Source organism: Lygodium microphyllum, chromosome 27 (assembly GCF_053477565.2).
Source record: "Lygodium microphyllum isolate KBCC chromosome 27, Lygodium_microphyllum_v1.1.10, whole genome shotgun sequence".
Classification (NCBI taxonomy): domain Eukaryota; kingdom Viridiplantae; phylum Streptophyta; class Polypodiopsida; order Schizaeales; family Lygodiaceae; genus Lygodium; species Lygodium microphyllum.
The window spans coordinates 74,015,512-74,030,264 of NC_141161.1; the positions used below are offsets into that span (position 1 = coordinate 74,015,512).

The 14,753-nt window shown below is 41.0% G+C and overlaps 1 protein-coding gene across 1 annotated transcript in view; it reads left to right on the top strand.

The window, feature by feature from the left end:
• LOC148012471 (protein ENHANCED DOWNY MILDEW 2-like) overlaps positions 1–12,136 on the top strand; it is a 41,262-nt gene extending 29,126 nt beyond the window's left edge. The window contains exons 18-19 of the mRNA XM_087669421.1: positions 9,860–9,923; positions 10,057–12,136. Of these exons, the coding sequence (XP_087525547.1) occupies positions 9,860–9,923; positions 10,057–11,952 (1,960 nt within the window). The 3' untranslated portion in view covers positions 11,953–12,136. The remainder of the gene's footprint in view (positions 1–9,859; positions 9,924–10,056) is intronic.
• Positions 12,137–14,753: the final 2,617 nt, after the last annotated feature.

The window sequence follows — 14,753 nt, forward strand, 5'->3', positions numbered from 1 at the left end:
TAATACCTCCTTAGGGCTTTCAATGATGGAGAAGCTTGATAAGACATCGTGGAAACTCAAGAAGACGGTTTTTGAGACGTTATGAATAAGTAACATGTCATTTGTTTATCTCAAGCAAGACCAAACCTCCACAATATCTGCAGGATGCTCTTTACAAGAGCATTGGCTTTGATACCATGTGAAGATATGCTAGGGTTTGCATCGAGGAAACACAAAAAGTAGTACGATCACAACTGAAACACAAGGACTCAGATAGTGACGTGAAAAATTTAAACCTTAAACGCAAAACACAAAACTCAAAATACAAAAATACAAAGACAAGCAAAGAAAGGAGAGAACTTTGAAGTGAATGAATCAATGCAGTAAATGAATGTAAGAGTGTACAAAATGCTCAAGGGCAGAGTAATGACATCCACCAGAGATGGATCCCAACTATTGCAACCACTAGTCAGAGATGTCAAAGGGTGAGAAAACTGCAAAACATTGATCATCGAGGTAGTAGGTAGTGAGGCGTCAACAAGGAAGGTGGACAATGATGCATGCAGCCACACCAGTAACACAGCTTAGAAAGTAGTCGCGTTAGGATGCAGATGAAGCAAATGCTAGTGCTGGCAATGGTTGGGAACACCAGACGCAGTAGTATGGAACTTCCTAGGTAGGAAGTTATCATTGCAAATATTGCTTATTGTGATATCATTAACAAAGCTACGATCCGAATCAATTATTTTACTAAAAAGGGCAAATCCATTGTAAGCTCATCATTGCAAGGATGTGAGTTCATGTTGGAAATTATTTGATGTTGGAGATCATTTTGAACCTCTAGAGTTCATCCTTAGAGGTATCTTGCCCAAAAGGTCAACATTATAGTAGACTATGATATCACTTGGAAAATTTAGATGTTAGCAAATGATATAGGGCATGAGGGTCCAGTTGTAAATCATGCAAAAGGAAATGAAGAAATTCTATAAAAAACAATGAAACTAGTTAGCAAGTTCTTGAAGAAATTGCAGCTTGTCCTATGAGTTTTCCAGACCCCTTCATTTAGAAGTTCTCCGGTACAAAAGAAAGGTGTTCCTTTCCTAGGATACACGTTTTAGAAAATTTTTGCAAAACATTCCCTAAATTTGTAGCAAAAACTAGGGAATAGATGTAAGTAAATTGCCAAAAGCCTACTTTAGTTGGATTTGGAGAAAGTGAAAGCGGTGGGTTTCAGAAGAGTGGTCTGATCTAGCTTGTGTAAATGATTTGTAGACAGTTCCAAGACATGAGAATTTTGCAAGGATAGCAAGTCCACTCCACGATTTGACCAAGAAGGCTGCTAAATTCAATTAATCATCAGAAACCACATGGATTCCGTTTTGATGCTTCAACATATTGCATTGGTGTAGTCTAAGATCAAGGACATGTTGTGGCTTTAAGAAGTCAAAATAAACAGCCAACCAAGAAAAATATGGGAACCTCAACTTGGCATCATTGGCAATAACTCATGTTGACACCATTTGGAAATATTCCTGATTGATTATTCTCTAAGGAAAACAATATGGTCACGTTTCTTCATCTTGTTGACCACAAGCGAGTGCTCTCACCTGTTGTGCAATTCTTTGTGCAAGTCTGGAAGGATCACTATCGGTATGGGCAATCTCTTCTTGTCTAGTTACATTGTATGATCTGTTAGAAGTGAAATAATATACCCAAATATAGCCACTTCTAGTATCATATCTGACCAGTACTATGTCTGACAAGAAAAAGCCGTTTTGGCTCCAATTTAGTCGTTTTGGGCTGATGGTTCAAAAGGCCTTAACACATTGCAATTTGTTGGACCAAGAGGGGGACACCAAGAAACAACCCCACCAGCAACTGTAAAGACGTACCCGTTGGTGGACCTACGAGTGTCCAAGTCACTTGCCATGGCTGCATCACAACCACCTTGCAAACTAAGTGCACCTTGCCCATAGCAAATACTTCTTCTTTGTGTACCCTTAAGGTATCGAAGAATACACTTGACAGCCTCCCAATGTGCTTTGCCAGGATTTGACATGAACCTGCTAACAACTCCCATTGCATGAGCAATGTCTTGACGAGTAGCAACCATAGAATACATAAGAGAGCCACAAACTGATGCATAAGGGACTCCCTTTATAGCATTTGCTTCCATGTCATCTTTCGGGCTGTTGGCTTTGCTAAGCTTGAGATAAGGAGGTAAGGGTACTCCAAAAGGCTTAGCTTCAGCCATGTGAAATCTTTCCAGTACCTTTCCAATGTACTTTTCTTGAGATAAAAATAGCAATTTCTGCATTCTATCTCTACAAATTCTCATGCCCAAAATATACTCTACATTCCCCAAATCTTTCATGGAGAAAGCTGATTTCAGCTGATTTTTGAGAGCATCCAAGCTAGTCTTTATTTTCCCAGCTAACAACATATCATCCACATACAAAACAAGTATGATGGGGCTGCCATTTGCATCCTTTTTCATGTACAAGCAATGATCTGCATGGTTGTGTGTAAACTCATGAGATAGCATAAAAGTGTCAAACTTTTTGTACTACTGCGGTGGTACTTGCTTTTGCCCATACAGGCTGCGTTTTAGCTTACACACCATTTGCTCTTTTCCAGGAACTACAAAGCCCTCCGGTTGTTTCATGTAGATTTCCTCATCAATGTCACTATGCAAGAAAGCTGTTTTTACATCCATTTGATACAGCTCTAAATCCAAAACAGTAGTAAGAGCAAAAAGCACACGTAAAGTGGTCATCTTCACAATAGGTGAGAAGACCTCTTGGAAGTTAATCCCTTCCTTTTGTGCATATCCTTTGGCAACTAGCCTTGCCTTGTACTTGGGTTTCCCATCAATTTTCTTGACTTTGTGCACCCATTTGTTTAGAAGTGGCTTCCTTCCCTTGGGCAATGACACAAGATCCCAAGTATCATTTGCATATAGAGATTTAATCTCTTCCTGCATAGCTAGCTCCCACTTACTGTTGAACTTATATGACTTGGCCTCTTTGTATGTAAGAGGCTCACCCTCATCTGTAAGCATCACATAATGCAAGGAGGGGTCAAACCTATGTGGTTGCCTTCTTACGCGTGTAGACCTGCATACCCAATGATTAACATTTTCAGGAATTGGGTCTACATTTGGAGGTATATTATTTTCAGCATTTATTGGCTGCTGTAAACCATTTTCAGCATGCTGTACAACACCTTCATTTTCATTTTGCAGCACCTGCATTTTCATAATCAGCAAGCCTATCTTGCTGTCCATGACCTCCTTGTGCTTCTATTTGTTGTCCATCATCATTTGGCTCAAAAATAATTGGCCGATCATCAGTTTCAGCCTGTAGTACAACACCTTGAGGTTCATTTTCTAAAGTAATAGGTGGCTGCAAACTCTGAAACTTCACCTTTTTCAGATCTTCATTAGAGGCCAAAGTGCCTTTTAGCAATTTTGCCTCATTAAACACAACATTATGGCTGAAAATAATTTTCTTGGACTGAGGCAACCACACTCTGTAGCCAAATTTATCCTCATCACCATAGCCCATGAAGATGCCTTTGGTGGATTTTGGGTCAAGTTTGTTCCTTAGCTCATCCCTAACATGCACAAAAGCATCGCAGCCAAATATGTGTAAATGGTCATATGAGGCCGATTTGCTAGACCAAACCTCCTTAGGGATGCCATTATTCAAGGACCTATTTGGAGAGCGGTTGCAAATGTGAACCGCAGTTTTGAGTGCCTCTTTCCAAAATGCATGAGGGAGATTAGCAGTGGACAGCATGCATCGCACTCTTTCACATAAAGTCCTGTTATATCTTTCAACCACCCCATTTGAAGAACGGCTGTAAGGGGCTATAAGCTCCCTCTTAATACCATGCAAGTCACAAAAGGACTTAAATTCAACCAATGTGAACTCACCCCCATTATTAGTTCTCAAGCATTTCGGCTTTCTACTTGTTTGAGTGGTCATAAATGCATAAAAAGTTTTAAAAACAGCAAACACTTCACTTTTCTTTTTCAGCAAATGTACCCAAATATTCTTGGAACAGTCATCAATAAAGGAGACAAAATATGTAGCACCACCCAACAATTTCATGGGCATACTACACACATTAAAATGCACTAAATCCAAGACATTGGACTTATGTGAGACACGAGAGTAAAATGAAATTTTTATTTGCTTTCCAAACTGACACTCATTACAAAAATCAAGTTTAGAGCCTTTTCCATGAATCCTCTTCAGAGAGGTAAGGACATCAAGTCCTTTTTGACTCAAATGGCCTAATCTCTTATGCCATAATTCCAAGTGGCTACAAATTTCAGCAACTGCAAGAAACTTGCCATTCAAGACTTGACAATGCAAATAATACAAAGTGCCCTTCTTGGTTCCTTTTGCAATCAGAATGGAACCCTTTTTCACTTTCCACAAACCACCACCAAACAATGTGGTGTAGCCATGCAAGTCAAGTTGACCAACAGATAGTAAACTCTTTTTAATGACAGGCACATATCTGACATCTTTCAACACAAGCTCTTGACCATGTCTAAAGACAAGTGTACCGTGTTAATCCCATCAATGTTGCAAGCATGGTTATTTTCAAGATACACCTTTCCATAATTGCCTGCATTGAACATAGCAAAACACTCCAAGCAAGGAGTTACATGGATAGAGGCGCCAGAGTCTACAATCCAAGTCTGAGTGACACCATCATTAACTGACAAGAGTGCATCAATCACATCAGCCTTGGTAATTTGCATATCTTGCATGTGACTTACAAGGGCATCATAATCAATTGCACATAATACATCAGCCTTTGTATTTGAAAGCTCTTCTATGACCACACTAGAGCCCACATTGGCCTTCTCTTTGCCTTTGGTTGTCTCCGATGCATTTGTCTTTTCTTCCTTCTTCTTTTTATCTCTTGCATTCTTCTTTCTCTTTTGTTCCTTCTTGTAATACCTACAATCAGGTTTCTTGTGGCCCTTCCGACCATAGTGATAGCAAGTAATGCCACTCTTTTCCTTTCCTTTGCTCTTACTCTTGTTTCTCTACCTTGCATTTGCGTTTTTCTTTTCAGCCCTGCCTCTTACATTATAAGTTGAGTTGCTGCCTTCTCCACTAGACATACGTCTAATTTATTCATTTAAGATAGAACCCCTTACCCCATCATATGAGAGATTGGGGTTATTGCTGAGTGAAACCACCAAGGTCTCCCAAGAGTTAGGCAGTGTCATGATAAAAAAGATCGCCCTCAACCTATCATCAAAGTCCAAATTTGCATCTTTGAGCTGGTTTAGAATCCTTGTAAATGCACTCAAGTGCTCAGTTGCAGGCTTTGACTCATCTTGCCGCATATTCACCAACTTGCGCATTAAATGCACCTGATTAACAAGTGTGGTGATCTCATAAGTAGTTTTCAGCTTCTCCCATATTGCATAACTTGTGTCTAAACCCTTAATGTATGTCAAAATGTCATCAGTGACACCCATCTTTATGTAAGCCACAACCTTTTTATTCTCTCTGGCCCAATTTGTATCAAACATTAGTGCGGGTTTATCTTCTTGCAAAGCATCCTCACAATCCTTTAGGAACAAAATGCCTTGCATACGGTCTTTTCAAAGGTCAAAGCCATGACTATCAAACTGTTTGATCTCCGTCAAACTCTTGATGTTTGAATTGGAAGAATTTGCAGCCATTTTATCATGAACACAAGAGTAAATGCACCAATCCGCAAAAGCACAAGCTGAACCAGCAGAATGTACTGCTGTTCTTTCTCAACCAGAAGTAAATTTCTGCTGTTTGCACATGAACCAGCCACCAAACGAGCAAAAAATGCAGAAATTTACCAAATTTTGCACAGATCCCCAAAATTTCAAGTCCAAAATTGCATAAATGTCAGCCAATCTGACCCAATTGAGCAAAACTTTGCCAATACATGAAAAGCCCTAAGTTTCTGGGGTCCAATGTCAGGAAATTTTGCTCAAAGGGGCAAAATTTTGACTATTTTGGCAAACTCCCCAAATTAATTTGGGTCACCGCTCGCAATGTCTGCAATTTCTGACTCGATAGTCATTGATAGGCATGAACTATGTCCAATATGGGAAAAGCCCCAAATTTCTGGCTCGAATCCTCACAGAACTGTGATCTGCGCTTCTGGCGTGTGAACTCCCGTCAAGGAAGAGGATAAAGGGATCGAAAGAAAAACGAATTTTTGATTTTCAAAAAGCGACGGGTGGGGGTCCGTTGACCCGTGGTCCCGTCACGTCGCAATTGACGCAGCACCTGTCACTGGGTCATCTGCCGGTCGTCGCTTGCCCGTCAGCAATTCACCCTGCCTCTTACATTATAAGTTGAGTTGCTGCCTTCTCCACTAGACATACGTCTAATTTATTCATTCAAGATAGAACCCCTTACCCCATCATATGAGAGATTGGGGTTATTGCTGAGTGAAACCACCAAGGTCTCCCAAGAGTCAGGCAGTGTCATGATAAAAAAGATCGCCCTCAACTTATCATCAAAGTCCAAACTTGCATCTTTGAGCTGATTTAGAATCGCTCTAAATGCACTCAAGTGCTCAGCTGCAGGCTTTGACTCATCGTGTTGCATATTCACCAACTTGCGCATTAAATGCACTTGATTAACAAGTGTGGTGATCTCATAAGTAGTTTTCAGCTTCTCCCATATTGCATAACCTGTGTCTAAACCCTTAATGTATGTCAAATTGTCATCAGTGACACCCATCTTTATGTAAGCCATAGTCTTTTTATTCTCTCTGGCCCAATTTGTATCAAACATTAGTGTGGGTTTATCTTCTTGCAAAGCATCCTCACAATCCTTTAGGAACAAAATGCCTTGCATACGGTCTTTTCAAAGGTCAAAGCCATGACTATCAAACTGTTTGATCTCCGTCAAACTCTTGATGTTTGAATTGGAAGAATTTGCAGCCATTTTATCATGAACACGAGTAAATGCACTAATCTGCAAAAGCACAAGCTGAACCAGCTGAATGTATTGCTGTTCTTTCTCAACCAGAAGTAAATTTCTGCTGTTTGCACATGAACCAGCCACCAAACGGGCAAAAAATGCAGAAATTTACCAAATTTTGCACAGATCCCCAAAATTTCAAGTCCAAAATTGCATAAATGTCAGCCAATCTAACCCAACTGAGCAAAACTTTGCCAATACATGAAAAGCCCCAAGTTTCTGGGGTCCAATGTCAGGAAATTTTGCTCAAAGAGGCAAAATTTTGACTATTTTGGCAAACTTCCCAAATTAATTTGGGTCACCGCTCGCAATGTCTGCAATTTCTGACCCGATAGTCATTGATAGGCATGAACTATGTCCAATATGGGAAAAGCCCCAAATTTCTGGCTCGAATCCTCACAGTTCTGTGATCTGCGCTTCTGGCATGTGAACTCCCGTCAAGGAAGAGGATAAAGGGATTTAAAGAAAAACGAATTTCTGATTTTCAAAAAACGACGGGAGGGGGTCTGTTGACCCGTGGTCCCGTCACGTCGCAACTGACGCAGCACCTGTCACTGGGTCATCTGCCGATCGTCGCTTGCCCGTCAACAATTCACCTTGCCTCTTACATTATAAGTTGAGTTGCTGCCTTCTCCACTAGACATACATCTAATTTATTCATTCAAGATAGAACCCCTTACCCCATCATATGAGAGATTGGGGTTATTGCTGAGTGAAACCACCAAGGTCTCCCAAGAGTCAGGTAGTGTCATGATAAAAAAGATTGCCCTCAACTTATCATCAAAGTCCAAACTTGCATCTTTGAGCTGATTTAGAATCGCTCTAAATGCACTCAAGTGCTCAGCTGCAGGCTTTGACTCATCTTGCCGCATATTCACCAACTTGCGCATTAAATGCACCTGATTAACAAGTGTGGTATCTCATAAGTAGTTTTCAGCTTCTCCCATATTGCATAACCTGTGTCTAAACCCTTAATGTATGTCAAATTGTCATCAGTGACACCCATCTTTATGTAAGCCACAACCTTTTTATTCTCTCTGGCCCAATTTGTATCAAACATTAGTGCGGGTTTATCTTCTTGCAAAGCATCCTCACAATCCTTTAGGAACAAAATGCCTTGCATACGGTCTTTTCAAAGGTCAAAGCCATGACTATCAAACTGTTTGATCTCCGTCAAACTCTTGATGTTTGAATTGGAAGAATTTGCAGCCATTTTATCATGAACACGAGTAAATGCACTAATCTGCAAAAGCACAAGCTGAACCAGCAGAATGTACTACTATTCTTTCTCAACCAGAAGTAAATTTCTGCTGTTTGCACATGAACCAGCCACCAAACGAGCAAAAAATGCAGAAATTTACCAAATTTTGCACAGATCCCCAAAATTTCAAGTCCAAAATTGCATAAATGTCAGCCAATCTGACCCAACTGAGCAAAACTTTGCCAATACATGAAAAGCCCCAAGTTTATGGGGTCCAATGTCAGGAAATTTTGCTCAAAGGGGCAAAATTTTGACTATTTTGGCAAACTCCCCAAATTAATTTGGGTCACTTGCAATGTCTGCAATTTCTGACTCGATAGTCATTGATAGGCATGAACTATGTCCAATATGGGAAAAGCCCCAAATTTCTGGCTCGAATCCTCACAGATTTGTGATCTGCGCTCCCATCAAGGAAGAGGATAAAGGGATTTAAAGAAAAACGAATTTCTGATTTTCAAAAAGCGACGGAAGGGGGTCGGTTGACTTGTGGTCCCGTCACGTCGCAACTGATGCAGCACCTGTCGCTGGGTCATCTGCCGGTCGTCGCTTGCCCGTCGGCAGTTCGCCACGATGGTCTCTAGTTCCCTTCGTCACGACACGGCGCCTCAAGACCTGCCCCCGCGCAATAACAGGCGCCTGGTCCACACCCGCTGCCCAGTCGCAAACAGCTGCTGCCGCTTGGTCCACGTTCCTGTCGACCTGCAGTCGTGCCTGACATGCTTCAGCCTGCACTTGACTGCCTTGTTGCCTGTCACACGACCACTGTGCCTGCCCACCGTTGGACCTGTCGCATCAGCTGCCCGACACACTGGTTGCCAGGGGCTCGAACTGTTTGTAGGTCGTGTTAGAGTTGGGAACCGTGCACAGAACCCTTTGCTCTGATACGAGTAGTTGGACCGAGAGGGGCACAGCTGAGAGAGATGGAGGTCGAGCAGGAGTGAGCGTGAGAGTCTGATGGCTGGAGAGAGTGTAAGGAAAGTGAAAGGTACGAGTCGATTAGAGTGTACCAACAATGTGTTGGTAAACAAAGAATAAAATATATTTATACTTAGGGCACGCAAAGGGTGCGTTCACATGTACAATGTGTGTGTACTATACACGGAGGTTACCGGGCCTCTTTATCCCAACACAATTTTCCAGCAGTTGCATGATCTGTCATAAGCTAAATAGCCACTTCCAGATCACATCACCAGTACCATGTCTGACAAGAAAAGCTGTTTTGGTTCCAATTGGTCATTCTGGGCTGATTGTCCAAAAGAGTTCAGCCACCATGCATTTTCCAGCAGTCCAGAGTGATGTTTTCAAGCTGAGTGGAGATAAAATGTTGTTAAATATGTGGTTGTTAAAATGTTGTTAAGTATGTGGTTGACAATGACAATTTCAATATACCTCGCAAAAATCCACAGGAAAATTTTAGTCTAATTTGATCGTGCTTAGTTCTGAAACATTCAAATAGTTGGCTTATCCTTGTGATTGCAAGTGCTTTTAGCCAAAAGTTCTTACTTGTTCTTACTTGCTTGACTTCATTTTCTTTCTTTTAAAGATATCCATTACAAAACACGTTTTTTTCAATGATTTAATCAGAGGTCTTACGCTTCCCACTTTGCTTCTTTAGGTTGGACCAGAAGAAAGAACCATATGATCTCATATGGGAAGATCTTGATCTCCTAAAGGGCGAGGTGAGGTTTTGCAAGAACTGTCATTCAATCGGTTCCCATTCTTTTACTTTGTTTCATCAGTGTTCGTTGGTTCCTGTATCAGTCAGTCGGTTATCTTGCTTGTCCTCAACTCCAAGTTATTGTTGTTTGCCAGTCATTTTATTTACCAGGTTCAGTTGATGTGAATTCGAATCCATTAGGTGATTGGAATTCTGTTGCCCCTCCGTTATACGTCTGGAGCAGGCCAGACTGGACTGCAAAGCACAGGAGCATAGCGCTAGAGAATGGGCATGTCTCACAGAATTCTACTTCAGGACCACCTCGGTTTTCTGGTCCTCTCTACAGACGTCCATCGTATTCCATTCCCCCATTGATGATCGCGGATACTGTTGTGGACAGCAGAAGCTCTAATGATGTTGCCATAGAGCCAGAAAATAGTTATGTGGAACCAAAAAAGACTGAGGTTACTGAAATGAGTTCTGATCTACTCGATGTAGAAGACTTGTTTGAGAATGATGGTCAGATGGATACGGGGGACACTGATGGGTTTGGGCGGTCACAGTTTCGTGAGAAGGGTGATGGAAAAACAGCTGACAGATTGGCGAGAGAAGGCAAGGATGAAAGAAAGTATCAAGGAAACCAATCCAGCAGCAAAATGGATCTCATTGACAAGAGAAAGGACAGCAGAAAAGGTAAATTTTCAGGTGGCAATAATGATCGTAACAAGATGGTGGAGGCTGTCAGACTGAGCTCTAAAAAAACAGATTCCCCTGGGAAGCCAAGGCATAAGCCAGAAGGGAAACATGAGATACAGAGTCAAGTACGGAAGTCACATGAGAAACATAGGTCAGAGGCAGAAAAGAGGAATGACATATCTGGTCATGGAAAACCGCTGCAAAAATCTCCTGAAAAACATCGGCGCAGCATGGATAGTGGAAGGAGCTCACCTAGTAAATATGACAAGTATGGAGTTGGTGGGAAGAGATCACCTGGTAAATATGACAGACATGGCCTTATTGATGGGACAGGTCCAAGCGACACTTCCAGGAATTATGCTGAGAGATCAAGCGGACCTGAGTTGTACAGGCAGAAGTCTGAGCCTACCATATATGGAGATCATAGGAAGCACTCGCCTGAAAGATACAATTGGGAAGGCCATAGCCCAAATGAGAGGACTCCTGAAAAGTCGTCATATGGACAAAGACCAAGATCCCCAGAAACACAGGGTTACACTTGGGATGCCAAAGGGCAAAGCTCAAGGCATAGTGCCCAGAGAGAGTTAACACCAGACAAAAGCAAGCCCAGCTCTGTGGTGGATCTCGAAAGTCTCATGTCTTCAAGTAGAGATGCAAAAAAAGATATGTTTAGGGATTATGATACTTTGTTAAGAAGGGAGAGCTCCGATAGGGACCTTAGGGATCTGGGTACTAGGAGATTGAGTGCCAATGGTATTGATAATGAGTGGGAGGATCGACGGAGGTTGTTGAGCAATGAGAGATCAACCACATATTACCAAAGTAGGGATTATCTTGATCAAGAAGGTCATCGTGCTGGAATGCATGATTTGTCAAGCTTCCGCAGTGGTCTTGATGGAATGCAAACTAGAGGCTTTGATGACATAGCTAGAAGAGGTTCAAATGATTTTGGAGCAGGATATTTGCCAAGAGATTCGAGTAGTGACTATAGAAGCATGGGTCCTCTTTTGGGTGGACGTTATGGTGATGCTTCTTATGAAAGATCTGACAGGGGTAGAGATGTTTATTCTCAATACAGTTTTACTGGTGCCGGTTCAGTTGGTGGAACCATTAATTCTTCCCAAATATCTGGAAGGACCTGGCCAGCAGACCCTGGTTTGCCTGCATTTTATGGCTCCCTCCCACGCCCTCAACAGCAACCTTTGTATTTAAGTGATCCTTTGTTGCTTCCTTCTCATGGCCTTTATGATAATCGGCTAGGCAATGCACAGAGTAATCACTCACAATATCCTCCACAGGGGAGATACACAGGACAAAGCAAAGGCCAGTTCTCAGGTGGATGGATTGAGGATTAGTTAGATCTAGTGCAAACAGCAAATGTATCTGGTCTAACATTACAACCACATAAAACTTGTAGATGATATGTTTAATCAATGATGGGTAAAGCCCTTTTGTTGAAGCAGTTGCAAATTGTCAGCCCTCGAAAGGTGCATGTCGATTTGGAGGTCATGTACCAAATTAAACTTATTTTTTCATTCATTCATGAATGTTAGTGATCCTGTCAGCTACGCCAGCATGTCAGGGCCTTCTGGTTTGGGCATTTTGAGAAATTGTTGAGATTCAGTGTGAAAAGATTTTACTTGCACGTCATTTTAAATGCCAATCTTTAATACTTGCATCTATTTTGAATTTTCATATGGTCAAAGTTCTTTAACCTCCAGTGGTTAAATTTTGCTGTTTACTTAACATTGAGAACTTAGGTGTTTCGATTGAAGTATTATTTTCCAATGACAAAAATAGACTATCTTTTATAAACGAAACTGCAGATCTATAAGAAACCATTTTCGTGGGCTTTGAATTGAGAGCTTTATCCAATAGACAGATGATGCAGGCTCCAATGCCATAGCATCCAGTTTATGTCTCTAGTATATACTATATCACATTCTGTTGTGTTTTTTTTTCTAAACGAGGAGCATTTGTGTGTGCTGTGAATGTATGCTAAATGCCCCTTTTGCTTTGTTACAAGGGATAGAGAAGCACTAATGTGCACTAAAGAATCTTGCCTATTTCTGCCTTTTATGTGATCCGTTGTGAGCTGCTGTCTACAATTGAGGGATTCTTTAACATGAATGTTGAAAAAAGTCTGAAAGCCCTTTTCTTCTTGTTATGAATGTTTCTTCTTCCAAATTTAGGTCTTTTTAATATTCCTATGAAATTTCTCTCCCATGACTTGTTAATTTTGCTTCCACTTTAATGCTTCCAGAGGAATCAGATGAACTCAAAATTAATTTTTGGTACAGCTCCATGTATGGACCACTTTTGGTGTATTTTGGCCTTAGTTTGGGCCCCATTTGGATCATTCGAGCAAAATATTGTCTGGAGTATGCTCAATAATTGGTCATATTGTTGATGTTACCAAATATGTTAGTGTGGTCACTACTTGTTCTCAGTTCACACTTGCAATGTAAGATCTTGCACTTGCCATTAAAGCATCCCCAAAGGTGGATGATTGGTTTTCTTTGGAGCATTGCCATTTGGACTTGTGTTTCTGAACATGGAACTTGTCATAGTTGACACCATAACGTTCAGTGCTTGCTGGACCTTCAAATCTACATAGTAGCCTAGTATTGCCCTTTTGCAATTCTCCAATTTGTGTCAAAACCTTCACATACAGGTAAATATATGCTGATCGAGGGGTTTGATGGACCACTGTCTGTGCAACGATGATCTCCTAGCTTCTTGTAGAAATCTTATTTTTTAGAGCTCTCATTGTTGCTGCTTTCAATACACCCACCACTCCTTCCTTTAGAAACTCCATACTTTGTGAGGAACCCCTGTTGTCCCAAGTCTTTGTTTTGCAGACAGTCAGAGAAATTCTAATGTGGTATTTGCATTTTGCAGCCAACAAAATGTTTTTGGTAGTGACGCTGGTATAAATTGCATCCCTTAGTTAAGGCCCGATATGAAGCTAAAGATGTTGTATAATGCAGTGAACGTTTCCCTTTTGCACAAGTGTATTTTTTGTGTTCTCTGTATAGATGCCTTTTGCGTTCATTCTCAGCATTGATTCCTTTTGCATTCATTCTCAGCATGGAGTAGAGATGCTGCAACACATATGCATGGGTTGGCTCCAAAGGATAGACTTGGGTACCTCTAAAATCAAGGAGTTTTTAGGGAATGATTGGTCTAGAGAAGGGATTTGTATGTAGAATCCTATAAAAGCAAAATTTGGAAGCACTCCACTTGTGGGTTGCTATGAATGTAGAAATCCGTTGCCTTGGATTGCATATTGCTAATTTTGAATGCATGAGTTATCATGAAAACACATCAATCAACAAAGGGCTCCTAGGGAGATGGTTAGGTTCAAAATCTACCAAAATGGAGAAATAGGATGCCACAAATGTGCTCTGAGACTCTGGAAACATTGAGCACTATTGCACCATTATATGGTGTTATTTGTGTCTTTTGTTGCTTGATTGTAGTGTTGGTAAAGAGAGACATTGCATGCATATATTCTTGTCAGCGCTATTCCACCAATAATACGCATGCTTTGTTGTTACAAAAGTCTTATCTCATTGAGGGATTGCATGGGTATTTGCAAGGCTTGCTTGTAGGGCAATCAATATTGAGAGGCATTTTCTGAAGAAAATATTCCCCTTACATCATATATTGTTGTTCTTGCTCATTTGGATTGGAGCCATGCATATCCTTTACAAAGTGATTTATTGAATTCATGAATATTCTCACTCTTATTGAAATTGACGAGGATTTAGTGATCTCCTAAGAAGCAAAAGACTAGCAAGTTGGTGTGATGTCATCATGAGCTCAAGCATAATGTTTGAAGCAATAAGTTATGCATATTCTTGGCCCCGAAGTTAGAAACCAACAATAAGTTGATTGATTAGGCATTGGTAGTAGAGTTTGAGGTTGGAAGATTGGTCAGGGAGAGAGCTTCCTTCCCTCACATTTGAGCAGTTTTACATGGACAAATGCATTAGACACCAATTCTTTGTTCCTTAGATTAACATGATCTATGCCTCAAGGGAGATTGTTACATTACAACTTTTGAGTAGAGGTGGTTGGCAATGTTATTTATATCGTAAAATGCAACTTGACTTCAACCCTTTGAGGCCATTGTTCCAAAGAAGTCTTTCGA